Below are 22011 nucleotides of genomic sequence, written 5' to 3' on the forward strand. Positions count from 1 at the left end.
AAATACTGCACAAGAGTCTCTGACTGTGTATGTATTCCACTGTAGCAGTGTTATTGTGTGCGAATATGCTCTTTTAAACCTCATTTTTACTTGCGTTGTAGCAACCGCACTTGTCCCAGTGTAACGTTATTGTTGTCCATCCACTTGTTTCCCCTGTTCTCCGAATATTTATTTATATATTTTTTTTCACGTTGTCTAATATAGCTGCCCGGCGCTGCAATTTCGGAATCTGCCCTTGTATATGGCGGACGAAAAATTCCACACAGGAGGTATACTGCAAGAGAAACCCGAGGTAGTCCAAAAATGAGGCTTGCGCGGACTATGGAAACCTCGCGGAAACAGATCCTCGTACGCCACGACCGATTGTAGAAAATGTAACGGCGCTGGTGTAGACGGAAATTAAGTTGTTTCGAATTTGAACATTTGGAATTTTCTACTAACTAATTTAAAATTTGGAAGAGGCGTTTGTGTGCAGCCAGCAGCCACCGCTGGTCGAAACGGGGAGAATTGCAGCTGAGCTGCCTCGCTTAATCTTCATCGTTTCGGGAGGTAAGTCGGAGCACTTTGGATTTTCAACGCATCATATTCTTTCTAAATGAGGTCGTGTTATCACTCTTGATTATTGTGCAGTCTGGCCCGGGTTTGCACTGAGGATGAAAATGTAGCGCGAAAGGGTCCTGGGTTTACAAGACATCCCCAAATACTCTCAATCTGTTGATTTTTGACAGCTTTTTCAGAAATAAAGTTTACTAAAAGGCTCCAACAATTGGGATGTATTAGTAGGCCTGCTGTACTTGTGTAAATCACACGGGGCAGCCTATATTGGTTGTATTTTGGTAACTGGTAACATGAAGGACGCGAAGGGGTGGAACAATCTCAAACACAAAAACCTCCTGCAGCCATGTTTTGTGAAATTCCTGAAAATTTGACGAAACGTTCCTTTTTACAAACTATTTATTAACAATTTATATGTTTGATGTCACATGACAGTTGTTACAGACTGAGAGCGGTTAACGTGTAACGTTACATTGCCTACCATGTTGAAATGCTTTTTTAAATTAAAATAAAATATATTTAGCAATGGAGTTCAGTTGGATTCTAGCGCCACCTTTAGGTTGTCATTTTGAAAAATTAAGAAATTGTAATTAGCTTAGTTTGTTTTCAAATGCAATGATGTGTCAATTCTATACCACAATCTTTTTTAGAACCTACTGTTAGGCATTATAATCATGTGTTGACGTCTATCTTTTGCATGGATTAATCATTTAATGAAACAATACAATCACCGTGCATGTTTCAACATCTTTATTAGATATAATGGCTATATTACTATTAATAAAGGCACAATTTACTGTTTGAACGCTTATAGTTATAAGTATTTCTGGCATGTTCGGTTACTCAGTATCAGTCCTGTTGGTTGAGTTTATAGCAAAACCTGTACTATAAACACAAGAAGGAATTGCAACGTCAATATTGTGTAGGAGGTAATTTACGATAGTAGGCCAGTGTGGGAGGAAGACATGTATAGGGATTTTGGAATTGATATATTTATTTTAAATAATTGTATTAAACGAAAGAGATTGGTTTTTAGTGCATTGTAAAGACATGGTCCCTTAACTTGGCTGCAGGCATTTACTGTTCTCCTTTCAAGAATGTGATGAATGAAAATGACCCTTGACATTTTCATGTTTTGTTTGTTCTATCCCAAATTTGAATTCTGGCTTAGATTATAGACCATAATAAAATGCTGGCATATAAGGATAGAGGAGGTCGTTTTAATGCAAATGAAAGAAGAAGAATTTCCATGGCCACTTATTTGCCAGTATTGTATCCAGTAAAGATAAACAGGACTATCATAACAAAGTGTACTGAACTTGCATGAGGACAACGTTATTCTTAATGACAATGCTGAACCTGGCTTCTTAATGGTCTGCTCCTTAATACTCCTTAATACACTTAATATTACCCTTTTAAAATGATGAAATGATTGCATTGACGTTATATGGCCTATGTATGGCTCTGTTAGTGGGCCTGCAATAACAGGCCAGGACACTAACAGAGAGGCTAAGGCACACACACTTCATCATGTCTGGACCTTAGTAATAGAAAAAGTTGACAGGCATTAATGGAGCTAAATTGTAATAGCTTTGGATTTTGAACTGAATATCCATGTAACGTTCCTGGCAGGGTTTGTCTAATTTAAATTACATTTTCCACGTCAAGAAATATGTAATTTGTTTAAAAAAGGTCATGGGTACAAGATGTGTGAAGCCAGTCAGCTAGAGTTAAGTATGGCTCAAAGTGGGACTAGAAAGCAGCAGGGGTAACTTTGATGACAGTGTTAAGGCGACTATGTTTTCATATTTGACTAAATTTTGATTTTTGATTTATTTTGACTCAGCTCTGTGGACTCCCATGCTGCAACTACTTATGTTTTCTATGGTCCAGGCTATGGTCCGTATTTCCCCTTATTATTAGTGATGCTAAGCCACGCAGACAGTCATCCCTAATTTAAAGTCGCTGTGCTTGAACTGTGCATGCCAGCCACACGAAAAAATGACGTAATCTTCCCAGCCCTTGCCCAGGGTTCATACGGCAGTTTGTCGCGTGTCGTGCACTTCGGATATGTCTGAGCTCCTGAAGCATAGTGCAGTGCACACCGATGTTACTGTGAAATGGCCACTATAAATTCCATGGCTGTGTGTGCACTGGCCACTCACTGCACAAACGGTACAGCATTGCGACTGCTTTAAGCAGATGTGATAGGTTGTATCACATATATATCACTGTATAAGTCAACCGATATTTTGTTCCTTAGAAGATCAGGATAAGTTATGGCCAAAGCAAATGTCTGATGTGCACTATGTTCAGAGAGAACACCTTCATCATTCAGAATTTTGGTAGTGAGTTATTCAGGGTGTCTCATAACCCATGTTTTCAACTATTTGAAAATCACAAGCTAGGCCGTGCCATTGCAAATAAGCCAAAGATGCAATCCCTCTTTGCCTTTCTCTTATTTAGTCACAGTCTTGTTGTTATAGTCTTGTTGAGCCATGTACAGGTCATATCAAGTCACTGCAGTCATTTGACATCAATTCAACAAAGGAGCTGGAAAATAAAAGGCTAGTTTCAGCTTGGTATTTTCATGGCTACTGGTTATTTAAGAAACCACAATGACATCAGCAAAAATAAAACGGTGAAGCCATCTCTTCTCAAATGTTGATTAACATAGTGGGATGGTATCTGTGGCTTTTTAAGTTGAATTGTAGGCCTTTGTTGGAAGGCCTTTTGTTCATTTATGGAAAATGCAATCCGTCGCTGTCAATGCTAACGTCAATGCTAACATTAAGCTAAGTCTATCTCGTGTGTGTGTGTGTGTGTGTGTGTGTGTGTGTGTGTGTGTGTGTGTGTGTGTGTGTGTGTGTGTGTGTGTGTGTGTGTGTGTGTGTGTGTGTGTTTAGTTGTAAACGAAGAAACGTATTTCAACACGACCATAAACTGTTGTTAGGGCTTATACTTTTTAGTATTCTCCAAGGCGTGTTAGAAAATGGCATCACTTAAATTATGCTCCAGGGGAAAGGCTTTTCAGGCTTTGAGGCTGATGCATAACAAAAAAGAAAAATCTGTGCATTCTGCACATATTGTGCCTACCATTCCCTTTTTAAAAATCAACCTTATTGCTCTCATGAATAATGCATAGGGACATTCAATTGCTGCAGCTATAAAAAATTAGGGCTGTTTACTCGCGGTAGTTATGTACAGAGAAACAGACAGCGTTTCTTGTTTTCCTTTTTTTTTTTTTTGTTTCAAAGGCTGAGCAGAACCGCCTTGTGTTTCAGAAAAATACAAATTTTTCAGCAAAGCAAATCTTATTTCTCTGAGTGAGAAGGGGAGGGGGGAGGTGGTGAAACTCCCAGGGGTTTAATGAATCCATAAATCACAATAGTGGCCTGGTACGCCACGGCTGCCTCTGCTCTGCAGTGTAATTTTGATTTTCATCAAAAATTTAATCTGCCAGCCTACAAGGGCTTAGCTGCAGTCGGTGGAAGCTGCCCTGAATTTCTAATTTTAGGGGCCCTGATCTTTGAGGATTTTTTTTTTTGTGGTGTAATTCAAGTCTCTGCTTTTCAATATCTCTTGTTATTAAATTTTAATTCATGTCATTAACATATAGATTGAAAAGGTTCTTTTTTTTTTTTTTTAAGGCGGCGGTTTCAATGTGTAGGCGAATGGAATTTTACTAGCTGACATCGTTTTTTTCCCCCTCCAGAATGTTCAGTTTACGGTGTCTGTGTGTGTGTGTTTGTGTGTGTGATTCATTGAGGGAGTCATCCATTTCCCTGCATTATTGCTTTGTGAAATGTATGTTTCGTACGCACCATCTTGGGGGAGACATTTATTGCGCAGGACATGAAATGTGCATTTGATTAAAAAGAGCGGTTGAAAGCAAAGCATTCAGGCTTTTTTTTTTTTGTCATCCCTCGACACTGCCACTTTTAACTGGATATTGTGAATATGCAGTGTTAGTGAAGCCCCCACCACACACACATATGCGTACACATATACACACACACCAGCACCTAAATCACAAAACAGTTGGGGGGGAAACTGGAAGGAACCTAAAACAACCAAGAAACTTACTGTGACATAACCAGTAGTCTTTGACATGTGTCATGTGACATGAATGTCAGGTTACTGTATTACTTTAGATTTGATTCCCCTACAGGCTGATTAGAAACTCCAGAGAGAATCTAGGTTAGCACGATTATGAGGTAAAGTAGAATGGATGAAATTATTAGCAAAGTATATTGAAAAAATTCAATACACTTCGTACCTTTTGCGGCGAGGAGCAAAAATATACCGACCATATATAGGGCAATTATTTTAAGTAGCACAAAAACGGCATAGAGGATAAATAGTCTGTGTTATGACCAACCATTTATATAGGATGTACCAAGCATACTTGGTACAATCTCTTGCACATTGTGGTTATTATGCATACATCCACAAACATAGCTTTGTGAAGAAAATCTTGCATATGTTAACCTAACCTAATTTGATGTAGATTTAAGAGGTGGGGTTCTATTTCTATCCATACGTTTACACATTTAATTTAAATTCAAATTTCCATAATGTTTTTCTTACAATGGCAATATCGACAATGGAGGTGATCGATGCTTTGAACTTAATTTCCTGTCTTGACTCCAGCATTTCTCCTGAGGGGGGACATACCACTGGAAATCTATTTCATTGGATTTGAGACAACAGTTTCCCAGAATCTTGTTAGAGAAACGTTGCCTAGAGTCATGCATGGACAGGTCATTGTTGGGGTGGAATGTTCATGTTTTGAACTTGTGATAGGCTGATATAACAGAATAAATCTATCAACCAGCCTATTCCAAATCTGATTTAACTTTGTTATTTTTCTCTCTGCAGTCCAGAGGAAAGTTTGGCTTTTTGTTATTTGTTTCTTCTTTGTAAAGAAGTGCTGAAAAGAGAAACTATATTGAAACAATACAAAGCAATATGCCATCATGTAAAGCAAACGCAAACCTAGGAGGTAAAACAGAGTTAATAGGCTGTAGTCAACAGCTTTCACATTAGCTTAAAAGATAAAGCAATTTTTTTTTATTTGTTGACGACAGAAGATTTTGGTTTTCTCATTGGTTCATAATACAAACTTTAACTTCAAAATATAATTTTGGGGAATTGGTCTAGCAGTTCTTGTTCTCGCTTGACTTGAAGTCAATAGTGCATCTAGTTGTTTAAATATATCTTTCTGCTACTCTGCTTTGAAGGAGGTGAACTATACGAATAACACATCAATTTATACGCTAATATGTTGCCATCGACCAAAAGAAGAGTGTAATATTATTATCCCACCTATCGACTCGTCTAGAGTTCAACAGCAAATCAACACTTTCCCTATTGCCTGGCAGCCACTTCTGTCACGTTGCAGAATCTTAGTCAGCAGAATACATTATTCTGATCAATTTGATGGTCACATATATTTAATGCAACTCGACGTAGGTGTAAACAAGTCAATGTAAACATCTTGCAAGGCCTACAGGAGCCAAACAACCCACCCATTACACAGTCCTAGATGGGTGGTAGGATGGATGTGGCTGACCATAGCAACAGGCTTGTTTTTGTATCACTGGTCGGACAATGGATGCTTTTGCTGACAGGCAATGAACTAATGAAAAATAATTGTCTGTTTTGTTCAATCTAAATTATGATATGAGCTGTGTTCCATCTGCTGTGGTGTCTGAAGATGTAACGACATGCAGAAACGGAGCAACACATTTGTGGGTAAAAATATCCAGCCATTGTGTCAAGATTTTCCACCATTGATTCAATTTGTGTGGGAATGTTATTGAACAATATGTTTTAAATTTGCTAACACAACTCTTATTTTTTGGATTATAAAAATATATAGCTGTGCATTTTGGTATATGAGGTAGATTTTGGCTGTGCTAGATAAACGCTCACTTTAAAGAGGTGTTTGTTCCCTCCCCATTTGGATCTTTTACGATTCCCATGCATTAAATGTGAGGCAATTACTTTCAACCCATAGCAGCCTGGACCTTTTTTGTTTGTTTTTGTGTAATGAATTTCTGGGAAAAGGTATGCAGCAGGCTATGAAAAACAACACCCACATTATATTGGTGTGCTTTGTTTTTTGTGCTGAAGACCAGTTTACCTTATTTGTACAACATCATTCATGTTGGCACGTTCCATTGTGAGCGCATGCACATGTCAATGGCTTGCCGCTAAAGTAGCAAGATGTTTAGTAATTTTAGATGTTGGAAATTGAAATTGGAGCACTCGTTGTGCTAGAACGCCTGTTCTGCTTGCGGAACCGTAGGTCTTCTTGACATTAAAGATCACCTATAAAATATGAAACCACCACTGTGCTTCGCTTCAAAGCTAATTGCATACAGTAACCATTGCTGCTTTTTGTTCCCTTTGCAAAGTCACCCTTTTAAGTTTTTAGCCTTTCATTTTTTTGGGGTAACTTTTTTCCACCATGCAAATACTATGTGTGTTTGAAAAACCAGGCCTTGATGTTATATATAGAAAAAAGGTTAGCATAATTGTCTCAATGTGTTCACTTCTGGAACAGAATGCAGCTAGGAACTATACATAAGATGGTAAAGATGCAACTTAGACTCTGGGCTGTTAAATCTGCGCTGTGAGGTTTGGACTGTTCTGTTGTTGCTGTTGTGACAAATGCTTTGTCGTGATTGATGCAGTCATACATTCTGATGTATTCCTCACTTGCTCTCTCCAGGCCTCCCTTCCTCTGACCATCTCTCCCTCTCTCTATCTATACATCACACTCTTAACTATCTCCACCTCTTTCTCATCTACAGTAGCGACACCCCAGACGACCCATCCGCGATGAGCGCCCAAAAGGCGGCCAATCCCGGCACCGGGCTGGCAGACGCAGGTGGGGGCGGGGCCAAAGGCACCCCCGCCTCCACCTCGGCCTCGACGGCTACCTCGGGCCTGGCGACCGTCGGCACGCTGACCAAGTCGCCGGGCCAGCCGCCGGTCACGGTGAAGACGGAACCGGGCACCACCAACGGCAAAGCCGGGGACGACGGCGACCCGGCGGAGATCTGCGTGGTGATTGGTGGGAACGATGCGAGAGGCGGTGCCCGCGCGGCTCAGACCCAGGGTATGTTTACCCACGGTACCCCTCCCCCGACGAAGAACACAGACTCGTGCATAGGTGTGTGTGAATATATTTACATGTCTATTACCTGATGTTATCCGTTGCAGTTTTTCTGATTAGGGCAGGTAGAGTCGAACAGTGCAGTGCAGGGGCGGGGGCGGAGGGGAGGGAGGGGGGGCAGGGTGGCGTAGTGGCTGAAGTGTCGGTGACTCACAGCCCAAAGGTCCTTAGGTGGGGTGCACTATATCACTTTTTCAATGGTGCCATTGCTTTTGGTCAAAACTGAGATTCGTTCGACTTGATTCACAGAGGAATTGAGCCTTGGGTGGTTGGGTTTTTATTCTTTTGAGACGTAATTTAATACAATAATTGGAATTTCAAAGAATTTTGAACAACAGCCATGGCGCCAATGGAAAAGAACAGTTGCACAGGGCAGGTTCCAACAGACGGTGATCCAATTCAGATTTAGTGCTTCTAGGAACATCTGAGATTCCTCAGGGACTATAGTGGTTCTGTACCTATTACATTTAAATGTATATTTTTGTAAATTAGCAGAGGCTTCTATTTAAAGTGACTTACGGAGCTACAGCTGAAAATGAAAGCGTAGACTCAAAACGTTCCTGAATGCCCCTATCAAGCTAAAAACAGCATGAACACGCCTTGTGTTGTCATTACCAACTTATCATGGTCTGCGCGTGCCCTCTAATTTGTTGACTTACTTTTCATACTGGATGTGGATCTTAATAGAAAACAGCCGTTATTGTCATCAAGTATGGAATTTCTTTCAAAAGGTTGGAGGAAAGATAGACATATAAACGTATGCGCAAATGTCCCTGAAATGTGAGTCTATCTAGGTGCAAAATAGTGTTGCCTTTGATGAGGCCTTGAATTTCTCCCACTGATTGCAGGGTGTGCTGAGGAAAACTCAAGCACACTTGTAGAGTCTGCCGTCGTTACTCTTCTGACTCATTGACTGAATATTTGCATAAAACTCAACGAATAACATCTGAGCAACATTGTTGTGTTTCCAGATCCAGATGATTTTTAGAAAGCCATTGTAATCAGTTCTATAGAAATAGACATGATTTTGACCTAAAATAATTCCAATTACTAGTACTAGGTTAGTCATACATAGTCAATGAGAAAAGACAAAGTCGCTCGAGCACTGTCCTCAATGTTACTCCCATTGCTTTTTGCAGTCTTGTACCAATTACATTTTTTCATCACATTTCTGTATGTGGTAAATTCAATTATATTTAGACTAACTCTGAAATTAAGATATAAATCATCTAAACTTTTCTAATGGAGCCCCGTCTGACACTGACACTCGAATGTGTCGAATGCTTGACGTGTCCTCTCATGTCCAATGTGAAGTCTATGACCGACAGGCTGTCGGTGTACAGTCTGTGCCGGGATCAATTTCTGTGTTTGATATACAGCCAGTCAATCCCTGAGAAACAGGCTTATGGCTGAGATACAGTTTGTGTATCTTAAACAAACAACTTGTTATATGGCGGCCTAGGGCCAAATTCCATGGCTGCCTCAGCCAATCAATGTTTGCTATCGGATTGGTAACGCTTAGCATTCATGTGCCTTTTTTTTTTTAATTGAGCAACTGCAAAGCGAGGCATGATTGTGGGTTTCATCCACTATCATGTGGATCGAAATGAAATGTCATCTCGTCTGATTTATTTTGGTATCAAAATGTTTGCATTGTGTTATGTGTGTAGAAAGTGTGTGTGTGTGTGTGTGTGTAGATGCTCTTTACGCAAGATGTTGTCCATGTAACCTATTTCTTTCTCACTCCCCTGCAGGCTCCTATGTGTGTAGGGTATGTGGAAAGAAGTACAAGTACTACAACTGTTTTCAGACCCATGTCAGGGCACACAGAGGTAAAGCACCTGCTTTCTATCGATCTCTGTGAAAGGGCTTTGGCGCAATTTAATCCCAATGCACTCACTTGGTGGGCCAAGATGATTGTCCGAAAAGGGTCTGACGCTAGCTGGATTGTAGATCCTTTGTTTTTGGTTTAGTTTATTTTACTGAATGTCATTATCAAGTAGATCTAGGCCAAATGACCAGTAGCATGTTCATATGAATACATATAGCGTATGTATAGTAAATTTTGTATGTATACTTTAATTAGCTAAACACATTGTTTTTATATCTTTTGTAAATATTCCTATGTATAATGCTATGTATAATGGCACAAGGGATTATAACATCTGATCCTGTGTATTAATGAAATGCTATTACTGGTACAAAATATGTGTGAGACCATTTTTCAATGACTTCAATTATGTTTTACATGTGTATATTTTTCTCATTGTAGAAACAAAAACAGTGGTTGGAGAGGCCTCACCACCACCTCCCAACAGTGAGTATCAAAATGTAAAACTGCAATATTACTAGCACGCTAGAACACGCCTTTAATTAATTTTCTTCCTCGGCTCGTTCAAAGTTGTTAGTTCATTTCTTTGAGGCTTCCTAATTGGTTGGATTGAAGACGCATCTTATTTAAACGTATTCAATAGACCCTCTATACAGCGGACAAACACAGGTGTGGTGTTTCACACTAATTATGGATCTTTTCAAATTTTCCCTGAACTGAAAATGCAAACTTTTCATGTCTCCTAGCTTGTAAAGCTTAAGAACATTAGTATTGTAAGTAGTATTCACCATCCAAATGTAATTAACATAACCTCCTCCTCCATTTTGCAAGGAGAACAGCTGGCAAGCAGTTACATTTTGGCACAATCCAATCAAATCTCTCATCTTGGCACAATTAGCTATTTCTTTACTTGGAAATGGGTCATATTTGGAAAGTAAGCTGTGCTCTTAGTTTCTTAGTTTATTTCATAATATCTTCAAAGCTAGGGTATTTGGCCATTTGGAAAAACCAGCCAGAGTATGCCTGATTTTGTAAGTATCCAAACAGAAAAAAAATCCCTCCCCTCCCTTCAGGCCTCCCCCCTAAACGAATTCCCCCCAAAAAATGACTAGCTCAGCTCGCTCTAGACCTATAATAGGTCTGCCCAGCCTTTTGGATACCTGTTGGAAGACCAGTAGCCGGGTAGGGAGGTAAACAGATAGTTATCCAATCATTGAATTTAGGCTGGTTGAAATGACGCATGCATCTGACAGCAACAGATAACAGATCTTTGTCCGATTTTTGTCAGAGCATTTGCTTTACTGATTGCTGCCGGGATGTAAATAGAATTTCAACAAATAGCTCATAACATTAAATTGACTACCCAAGCTGTACGAGTATGACGCAATATGATGCATAAATACAACTACTTTCACAAGTGCAGAATGCAGTTCATTGGTTGTGAACTGCATTCACAACCAATGTTGACATTCTGATGATCAGAACATTTTTATTTATTATTTTTTAATATATTTATTCAGGCCGTGATAGATGCTTTTGAAACGTCAATTTAAATCAGTGTGTTCACATTTGCACTAAAGAAATTCTATATCCAGTGCAAAAATCCACTGGGTGTTCATCTAGGACACACCTAAATATACGGTTTTATTGGACTGTTGATCTAATTTGGTCTCAGCATAAAGCTCTCTTTAGGCTGCTTTTGGCTCCGTCCCGAAACGCGATCTCTTTTCACTGTGAATGTTTTAGTCCCATTCAGCACATCCTCCTGGACATGGAGCAGAGCACAACTCTGATGCTCTGAGGTTGTCCGCACGCTTTAACTTTGTAGAAAACAGCATCATGGTACGAAGAAAAGCTTTTGCACTTTGAATTGAAGCGAAAAGCCAAGAATTAACCTAAACAAGTATCCTTCAAAGAGTCTGTGTGTGTATGTTAGTATGTGTGCATGTATGTAATTCTTTGAAGGATATGGGATGATAGGTGTTTGAACTCCATTGTTTTCGGAACGGACTTCTTTTCATGCTCCATGTCATAATTGTATTTCAAGTGATGACACGAATGCATGTGTTCTATTTAGAACTGAGTAATAGCACTCCCTCCCCCCTGTCCCCCTGCTTCTTGATTCTCTTCTCCTCTGTCTTAAATGTGGTTTTCTGCCCGCCCACATACACTTTAACAATAAGAAAAGGAGAAGCAAAAAAGCGACGTTGCGGCTTCCGCTTGCTAATTACCGGCGTCACTGACCTGCCTTTAACAGTCCGCAGTCTGCAGCAACAAATGCCCGTTTTGAATAATGATAATAATCACTTGACTACATTTCATTTTGCGTACGGTCTTCTCCATACTGAAAAGACACCTTGCATAGATACGCCGTAATAGCATCATTAAAGTAAGAACACAAATCCAAAACATGTGACAGTCATCGAATAAAGTGTCAGTAGTATAATGAGCTGGTGCGAAACATTAACATAGGTGTGAGCTAGTCGTGTGTTTTTTGGGAAGTCGCCGTGGAGGGGGGTCTGACAGGAGGGGAGGGTTTGTTTGGTTGGATGCTATCGAGATATAGCTTACTCTGGCTGGTTTCTCCAAACTGCCTTCTTTAAAAAATGACACATTTTATATTTCTGGGGAGTTAGTTGGTAGAGCGGCCATCATTCCCTTCATCTGAGGTATTTCTGAACAAGACCCTACAGTTTCCTTTGTACCGCTTCTATTGGGGGATTTTAATAAGGATAAATTAATCTGTTTAGTCTGTTTGATTTGTCAACATGTTCAGACGCATTTGCTCCAGACGCTTTGTACACCGGGAGCAAAGCTATGGGTTGGGGGTTGGGGGGGTTGGGGGGGGCGGGGGGGGTTGGCTACTGCCATGTGTTGTGGCAATTCCCAGACAGCTCAGTCAAAGGAGATATGAACCCACCTGACGCAGCACATCGGTCTGAACCTGCTTCACCCCACACCCACCAGGAGTGCTGGTGGATAATGCAGGATAATGCAGCCCCTAGCGACTGGTGCGTTTTGGAGGTCGCCCACTAGTCAGTGTGTCGTTCATACCGTAGACTAGCAGAGCAGTGTTTGGATTAGATTCTGATGGATTCTCTCATCTTTTCTCCCAAGAAAATTCAACTGAATGGGAAGAAAGGGGCGGGGGTTTGAACTCTTCCGATGAAGATGATGGTTGTGCAAACTGGTCCACCACAACTTTTTGGCAGATTTGAATTTCACCCCACATTGTTTTGACATGCTTTGTAGAAAATGTTCAAATAAAGGAAACTGTATAGGTTAGGTGTAGCGCAGATTCTATGCAGAAAAAAAAAGCTGGACAAACTTTCCGAATTTGAAGATAACCACGTAGACTTTATTTTCAGAAGACCTACAAAGTCCTTCTGTGTGTAAATGTGGACATTCTTCAGCCAGGGTCTTCAGGCCTTGATATCTCACCCATTCCCCAGAGCCAGATATAGCCTTATCCCCACCCAACCAGGAAGTCTTTCTCACCAGCGCTATGAGGAATTTAGCTCGCTGTTGTTAATACCACAGCGCCATTAAAATATTCATATGACTCGCATATGGATTGTATAAGGGAGCGCATTGCTTGAATGTGACATGTGGCAAGGAATAAATTAAACGTGCACGGTCTTACCGTTTCCACTGCTGCCATCACTTTTTCGTTCAAGATTAGATTTCCTTGCCTTTTTTTATTTATTTTTTATTTTTTTAACCTACCCACACTAAATAAATTTTTAGTGAAGGAGAGATGGGGAAAAAAAACATCCCTGGGTTGATTGAGGCGTTGGCGAATGGATTTTTATACTTTCAACGTCCTCATACAGTAATGTCAAATAATTTTATCAAAAGTGATGGCAGGGCTGAAAAAATAAGTGACTCGGTGTATATTTAAGCGTATTTATTTGTGTTATGAGTTGAAGTATGAAACCAGGAAAAAAATAAACTAAATTATGAAAGATGTTTTAAAAGTTGAATCCTAGGAACCACATCAGTACGAAGGTCCATCTTGTTTTCCGTACGCGACAGTCAAAGGCCGCAAGCTAAACACAGTGTTCAACCTTAGACAATAATTATTACATCATTCATTGTCTGAAATATATCAAATCTGTCATTGATAATTTCTGCTATTTGCGGGTTGATTGTTCACTTTAGTTTCTGAAGGCAGCATTAATTAAACAATGACAGCAGATTAAAAGTGTTACCAGGGGGCTTAGTTCTGTCAGATGTTGCCAACTGTGCTATGATTTGATTTGCCAGTGATTGATTTGGCTTCTCCGTGGCTCTTTTTACGAACGTGCCTCGACAATGGCTTGTTTAGGAATAACTCACTGGCCTGTTCTTTTGTGCGGATCCTCATTCAGAGCTAAACGATAATGTAATCTAGCAAATTAGCAGCTAGCAATTAGCTAGCTTCCTCTGTCCCCCCTTTACCCTCTTCACAGCATCACACAGAAACGCAGCACTTTATCAAAGGGTTTTTGTTTTGTTTTCAAATGTATATTTTGCCGTGTTCTTTGAATTGATTCACTTTGGTCAATTTTCTTTGATTACATTTGTATTCTAGTTGTAGTAGTACTCCCTGCCAAATTCTAAATGGAAATGAATGGGTACACCTTAAATACTTTTTGGAATAATCTTGGAAGACCCTACTCCTTTTGTGATTGACTGTATAATAATTTCAATCATTAAAACATGGCCAACATGAAATATGTGCTATTTATCTTTTCAATCATTCTACCGGCTACCGGCCAAAGAATTTACATTCCTTGTGGGCCATCAAAAGCAAACAAAAAACCAATGTCCCGTCTCGCTCTCTAGATAACTTCCGGTACTCGTGTGACATCTGTGGGAAGAAGTACAAGTACTACAGCTGTTTCCAGGAGCATCGCGACCTGCACGCAGTCGATGGTAAACACAATTTTCTACATATATATACTGTATGTCCATCAATACAATGCTAATTCAATAGACAAGGCATCTAAGGATACACATTATTTATTATAACACAAATATATATTCTTTATGCTGTTGTTGCTTTTTGTAAAAAAAACTAGTCCATTATAAAGAATTGTTTTTTTAATTAATTGAAGAGAAAAAATATTGTGGCAATTCGACTTTTCTTCTGGCCTCTCAGATCCGTACGAGCCGGTGGGGTTACCCGTGGAAGACATTAAGGAGGGAGAGCCGGTCGAACCCTATCAGAAGATTGGACCAAGTAAGGCCTCAATGTGGATGTTTATGGGTTCAAAGGATGTAGCTTTGTGACACCAGGCAATACATAGTGCAGAACAGGATCCCATCCAAAACACACCTATACACACTATTCTTTGCACTTTACACGCAATATTTCATTTGTTGAAATAAATGTTAGATGGCGCTATATTCCGACAGCCATCACTGAGTGTTCCGGTCAGGGACATGGGTGTCCCGTTCCCACTTTGACCAATCAGCAGCGAGAACTCCAGTTGCGCTGTGCATGTTCACTGGAAGGCAGCAGGATTTTAGTGTTGATTGACAATGGGGGGAACACACAAAGTCACCTATCCCAGCGCTCCCAGAAGTGGATAACACAACCAAACATACTCTAATGTAAAACGAATTTCTGAAAAAATAAAATAAAGGAAAGCTGCCAGGGAAAAGACGCAGGAGTCATGCAAGAGCCGCATTCATATTGGCGTGGCCTTCGATCAGTGGGAAAGCCTTTGGGTGGGAGTGCTAACTGCAAAAACTGCAAAAAAAAAGTTAGCCAAACCGACGACATCGCTTACAGGCACTTTAAATATACTGTTTGTGTTAAATAATGCAGGATCTGGTTTGATTCATGACCCCAATTTTCTACTGACTCCACTCTCTGCTTTAACAACATCAACATTTTGTCTGGGTCTCTGGCTCCAAACCAATGAATCCAAGTGAATTGGGTTCATTTAAAAAAGGGAAAAAAAAAAGAAGAAAACCCGCTTTTTACACTTGCCGAAAAAAAAATCGTCAAGTGAGTGACTGAGTTATAGTTTGTGTTGCCCTTAATCACAGTTAGTCTCACACATTATTCAACACCCCCTAATCCTAAATCATCTAAAGGGCATGTAAAAACTCACACCCGAAACCCAGAGGGAAGAAACCATGGGAAAGTACACAGGCGAGGGATCCCTCGTTCCTGGGGAGGTTAGGATTGCAGTAGTCATGAAGGCAGCATGAATCAAAACCAAAACAAATGTTACGTAAGATAACGTCATTAGAAAATGATAGATCAGCGACCAGTTGCTTGCTGATTTGCCTCGCTTTTCTGATTTGATTTTCCACTTTCAGAAACGGGGAACTATGTGTGTGAGGTTTGCGGCAAGCAGTACAAGTACTTTAACCCCTACCAAGAACACGTGGCTCTTCACACACCGATGGGTGAGCTTCTTATTGCCGTTGTCTTATCAAATTAAAAGTTGCATATCAAATGAAAAGGGGAAATGGCATCACGCGTGCAGCACTGCACCATATGCATTTCTATAAGGGGCCAGGAAGGTTTAGTGGCTTGGGGTGTCTTCTCCCGGCTGGAAGGAGCTGAGTTCATTCCCCCCTATCTGCAGTCTTAACCTGTAGCCATCTTTGAGCAAAGGTTTCCCTCCCCCTACATCTCCTCAATAGCTTGTATCCAAATATGAATACATCAAATTCTAAATCTGTCTGCTAAAAGACTCTCAATGAGCTCTGATAAATACCATGCTTGTCATTTATATAAGATGCTTTAAAAGCTGTTTGAGTTTTGTTTGGCTGTTTTTTTTATTGGGTTTTTAATTGGCTGTAATTTCTGTTTTTGGCAAATGCAGCGTCAAAGAAAATGATTAGCATAGGGGAATGCATGCAAGGAATTACAGTGTCCTGTAAAACTATACTGCCATCGTGTTTTGATATCTTATTTCCTTATGATTCCAGATGTACAGGACATTTGATATTTTGTATACATAAAGTTAAATTAAAACCAATTTATTTTTTTGGTTTCAAATTGGTAGGTGTGCACAATCCAACAGTGAGTGGGACAAATTCCTTGTGTTGCCCAATGGCTTTCAGGTCAGGGCATGAGTTCTTGAAACCAATATAACTCCATACATGGTCATTGCACATAAATCACACACACACACACACACACACACACACACACACACACACACACACACACACACACACACACACACACACACACACACACACACACACACACAAAGTGGATGGATTGTAGCTGATCTTCATAAGAAAGACTTGTGCCAAGAAGGGAGTGGCTCTTTTAGTTTTCCCAAGATTGGATCCAGGGCGGTTGGGAAGCCGATGATCATCAGACTTGACAAGATGCATGATGGGTACGGGCATGTTTGGCTGTGCCCGAGTCCTAGCATGCTCAGAAAACCAAATTATAAAAAAAAAGCGTCCGAAAATGATGTTTATGTTAGAAATGTTTTGACCTCGGGGCTTGCTGCAGTTATGTACAAGTCTGGCAACCAAAAATAGCCCCTCGAAAAACTGTTTGAATTTTATTAGGATGCAAACTGTGGAAAATAATTATGCTGACTTTTCCTGGTTCCTGCATATTTACTATCATGCCATAGTGTCTTTGGTTTTGGTTTTTGGTTTTGATTTTTTGGCTTATGGTAATGAATGTGTGTGTGTGTGTGTGTGTGTGTGTTTATAAAACGGGTGGCTTAAATCAAGCGATCTGATTGGTTCCCAACTGTTGTATAATGAGCGTATACACACAGCTATGACGCCTGTTCAGTTTACAGAGTCCAGTATCACTCCGCGCCTAACTTGAACTGTTGTTTATTTATATATAAAAGCGATAGCATAGTTCACTGAAGCCTAAAAACATGTTGATTGCTGGAGAGGGTGGAAATGTTGTACAGCAATAGGCACACGGTGAGTGATCTGCTCGATAGTAAGATAAATTGCCGGCGAACCGAGCTACCGTCTCTAGCCTTCTCTCTGAAGGACGCTACCGTGTGTTGCATAGCAACCGCCGTACACTTTGCAGGCAGTCAGGAGGGACTACTTTTTTGTATTTGTTAAAAAAAAATGCTTTTCCGACTTTCTCGCTTTTTCAAAATTGAGAGTGTCTATGACTTTAATTTCCCCATACCCCATACCCCCTTAACTGTGGTCATTATACCACAGTGAAGGGGGTCGCCGTCCCTCCGCTGCGTGTCGGGACGGACAACGCCCCTTAACTGGTATAATGACCGTATACCACAGCCTGTCGTGATCTATTGCTTAAATATATATATATGTGTGTGTGTGTGTGTATATATGTGTGTATATATATGTATGTGTGTGTGTGTGTGTATATATGTGTGTATATATATGTATGTGTGTGTGTGTGTGTGTGTGTGTGTGTAAAAGATTATCTGAACATTGTAGCAGAAAATATACTGATCCAATATGTACATTTGATGACTAAGCTAAATGCTAATGGCTGGATAGATAGTACAGATAGTACTTTTACAGGTGTTCAGTATGTTTTGGCGTACCCACCCTGCTCTGTTTGCCGTATGTGTCCGTATGAACAACTTCACAGTGAACTACTTTTCCAAGTGTGTGTGTGTCCGAGTGTGGGACCGAACTGAGCGTCGGCTGAGCGGCGCGCTCTCCGTTTGTTGTTCCAGGTCGTTCCTTTGACATGAAGTCTCCGTGCACACAGCAGCGAGGGAAAATTGACTTGAACAAATTTGGTCAACCGAGCAAGGAGAAAAGTAAGCGGCGTCTTTCCTCTCTACCACGCAGTCGCAAAAATGTTGTTGCTGTTGTTTTTGTGTGTTGTTTTTTTTGTTGGTCTTTTACATTCCTTTTGTCTTTTCATATAAAAGAGGTATAAAGCTATTTCCCACAATGACGATTCAGCCCTGCTGACGCTGCAGCATGTTGTTAGGCAAGATGGGGAGATTAGACGGCAAGAGCCATTTAAAAAGAAACAAAAAACTAAACGCCGAGAACATTTTTATTCAAGCGTTAGCGTTATTGGAATCATTTCAATTCATGTTGGGTATAAATACATCACACATCTCATAATGATGTCTCATAATAAATAGACTCTTTATTTATACTGCAGCGTTTTTTAAACACAAAGGGCGAGGAAAAGCCGATAACATGGTGATAAAAGTAAAATAAAATTCTACATTGGAAGGCCGTAAGACCTAAAATTAAAAATACAAAATAAACCGTGCACTCTCTCAGCATTCCCTCGTGTGCTACTCCTGCTTGTTCGCATCCTACAGCGATGGACTACAAAAAATATTTCAGTACCTTAAAGGGTGTCTTGAGCTGAGGTATCTTTCACCTGATCAACCCCCCCCCTCCCCACCCTATTCTGCTATGGAGCTCTGCTTTAAAGGAACTATTTAAAGCATGACGCACACACACTTCCTTGAAGTGGGTCAAAGCAAGGGAAAATGAAGATGAAAAATGTGGCCCATATTTTTTGATACCGTTGGAAAATGTGCATTGTACATTACATTAACACTACTACGACCGTGTTGGATATAGCGCTTAGGATTGTGTGATTTAGAAAACCCTTGTCGTTCCAATATAGATAAAGTCACGTTATTCTTCCTGGTTGACATTTCCTCTTATTGTCATGTTTTGTGTTCGTAGACACTCTGTTCATTCGTAAAGTGGAAAGCACAATGCAGTCAAGTCTGGTGGACACCAACAGCTCCAAGAATTCAAGTGGTAAGCGAAGAACTTTCATGAACTCGCTTATCTATTTAATTAAGATTTATTTTTATTTTTAGTGTGTGTGTGTGTTTAAGAAGAAATCTGTCTTTATGGGTGCACAGACAAACATGAGTGGCAGCGCTATCCCATAATAGACATTGCTGTTAATACTTTGTTAATGAGGCATCGCTGCACTGTATCGTCAAAAAGGGTCGGGTAAATATTTAGCACAGAACCCTGATTTAAATAAACACAGATATGAGTCGAGCCTTCTAATGTGGGCTAAGCTGATTCTTACAATCAGTTGATCAGTTGAGATATGTGTATGATCTGGCCTGGAGTTTAGATTTGTACTTTCATTTAGAGTAACCAGTGAAGGAGAAATAATTGTCCCAATTACGGATAAGATTATAGGAAAAATGAAAGGCCAATTCAGCCTGCCTTTATGCCCTGTTCTAGAAACTGTTCCTGTAGTCACCTTGGCCCTCACCCAAACCAAGCAGATGTGTTGCCAATACAATCAAACTCAACACCTTCAGCACTCTCGAAGAGGACCAAATAGGTTATACCAAATGACCTTGAGAAAAGCAGCGTTTATTTTCTCAACCTGGTTTCTGGCTTCATCGATAAGAAGAGAAAGGCCCCTACTTGAAGTCAGCGCAGAGACTGTGATGCGCGAGCATGCTGTTGTACCGCCTGCGGCCGACAGGGGGCGCTGTTTCACCCATCTCTTTTTTTCTCCCCAGGAACCACAAGCCCCCTGGTGGCTAACACGTTCTCTACAACTCAAAGTATGTCCCGACACCATTCAATCACCAAGAGCACTTAGAAAGTCATTCCTTGTCTTCATGTCCTCTTCCCCATTTTCTCCTCTTATCCTTTCACATATTGCTTTTTTTTTTTTTTTGTTCTTTTGTTATTTGCTTTCAAATGCCAGTGAACCCAAAATAGTTTTTAAACGTCTTCGTCGTAGTCTCAACATAGAAATCTGTGACGTTTTGTCACTTTAACTAAAATAATGGTGTGACAATCCAGTGACAGCTGAATCGTGCTAGCATTGAAAAAAAACCCACAAATTGTCCGTTGGTCTTAACCATGCGTGTAAAGGCTCTTTCATATTATTGGAATTTGAGCTGAAACAGGGTTAGTGAATGAAATGAAAGTGCAGGGACCTTAAGTGGAGTGAGTGATATCAAATTTGTTTCAATTTTTTGGGTCATTTTTGAGTCACAAAATGTAACAAAGAAAAGCTATATTTATCTTTTTTTTTTTTTTTTCTTTCATTGTTTTGAAAGCCACTGGCTCAGACTTCCCTTGTGACAAGAGAAAAGTGGTCTCTTTTCGATCAATAAATAGACTAATCAGGGGCAGGATAGTCTAGTGGCTAGGATGTTTGAGTCCCATCTGAAAGCCACTGGGTTCAATCCCCTGGTTGTCACCCCGCCTAACCCCTGGGCATCCTTGATGGCGAGATACCCTAACAAGCCCTAGGTCCTACCTGCCTCCTCGACGACCCGTATCTAAAATTCACCATCAGTGGCTTTGACTAAAAGCCCAATAGCTTGATTGGCAGTTAGAAAACAATCAGCAATCACGGTAATGTCGAGAGTTTTTGCAAAATCTCACTGGCCTAACCAGAGACAGGGAGTCCAACATTTTTTGTGATTTCCTAGAACCCTACACTTGTGGCGCCTGTGGCATCCAGTTCCAGTTCTACAACAACCTGCTGGAGCACATGCAGTCCCACGCAGGTGAGTCATTCACACCTGGGGGATGCACGGCTGCATGATGCCTACAAGCACATCATGCATGGAGAAAGGGGGGGGGGGGGGGGGGCGGGCTAACGTGCACATGTTTGTTTAATTTTGACACAAAAATGTAGCCGCTCTGAAATAATAATTAAACAAGTTATCGGCCTGAACTAATATTAATATGACAAAATATAAGGTGCAAGTGAAACTGCTAGTTAATATTGCTGAAATGACCAAAATATATCCGCACTAGCCTGAATGTTCTCTCTGTAGGGAAAGTTAGCTGGCTGCTTTTCTCATCTTCTCTTATTTCCTTTTGCTACGTTTTGTTGCATAATTTGATTTCGACCCACTCATAACCATTGCATTGTGTTCTAATCCCATGCCACGCGTCCAACATACAAACTCACACACCACCATGTTGATTTGACTGTTGGGTTGAATGTTTTTGTTTGTTATTCCGTCCGTCCGTGTTTCAAGCCGACAACGAGAACCACACCAAGGGGGATTCTCCCAAAACGCCCCCAGCCTCGGGCCCCCAGGAGCAGCCACCGTGGAGGGGCCAAGGAGGGGCCCAGACCACCATCTCTGCAGTCCAGACCCCAGCCCCCCAGGCCCAGGCCCAGGCCCAGCCCCAGACCCATGGACCGGCGCAGAGGAACCACTCGCTCCCCAGCCGTGAGTCAGGACACTGTGGGGAGGGCTTCAGCGTGCTGCTGACCAGCTCATTGAGGATGAGGGTTAGATGTACTTTGTGAATCCCAGCAGGGAGATGTCGGCGTCACAGAAGAAGTACAGGAAAGTGGAGGAGTATTAAAAAGAGATGCAAAATTAGGATGAAAAAGATAATAAAAGTAAAAGCTTAAAACAACATAGAACCCATTTTTGGGTGGAATTGCACTCAACAAAAATAGCAAATTTTACATGGGTTGAAATAAAAAGTCAAAGACTTTTTCTATCCATACAAAAGGCTTTTTCTCTCTCAATAT

General features: G+C 40.7%; 1 protein-coding gene across 1 annotated transcript in view; it reads left to right on the top strand.

Annotated features, from left to right (window-relative positions):
• Positions 1 to 256: 256 nt before the first annotated feature.
• znf618 (zinc finger protein 618) overlaps positions 257 to 22011 on the top strand; it is a 30808-nt gene continuing 9053 nt past the window's right edge. The window contains exons 1-12 of the mRNA XM_084483122.1: positions 257 to 549; positions 7377 to 7738; positions 9496 to 9573; positions 10014 to 10058; positions 14400 to 14489; positions 14716 to 14796; positions 15888 to 15977; positions 18224 to 18310; positions 19209 to 19286; positions 20018 to 20062; positions 20945 to 21022; positions 21503 to 21700. Coding sequence (XP_084339248.1) covers positions 7405 to 7738; positions 9496 to 9573; positions 10014 to 10058; positions 14400 to 14489; positions 14716 to 14796; positions 15888 to 15977; positions 18224 to 18310; positions 19209 to 19286; positions 20018 to 20062; positions 20945 to 21022; positions 21503 to 21700 — 1204 coding nt within the window. The 5' untranslated portion in view covers positions 257 to 549; positions 7377 to 7404. The remainder of the gene's footprint in view (positions 550 to 7376; positions 7739 to 9495; positions 9574 to 10013; positions 10059 to 14399; positions 14490 to 14715; positions 14797 to 15887; positions 15978 to 18223; positions 18311 to 19208; positions 19287 to 20017; positions 20063 to 20944; positions 21023 to 21502; positions 21701 to 22011) is intronic.

Source organism: Micromesistius poutassou (genome assembly GCF_964030765.1).
Source record: "Micromesistius poutassou genome assembly, chromosome: 18".
Classification (NCBI taxonomy): domain Eukaryota; kingdom Metazoa; phylum Chordata; class Actinopteri; order Gadiformes; family Gadidae; genus Micromesistius; species Micromesistius poutassou.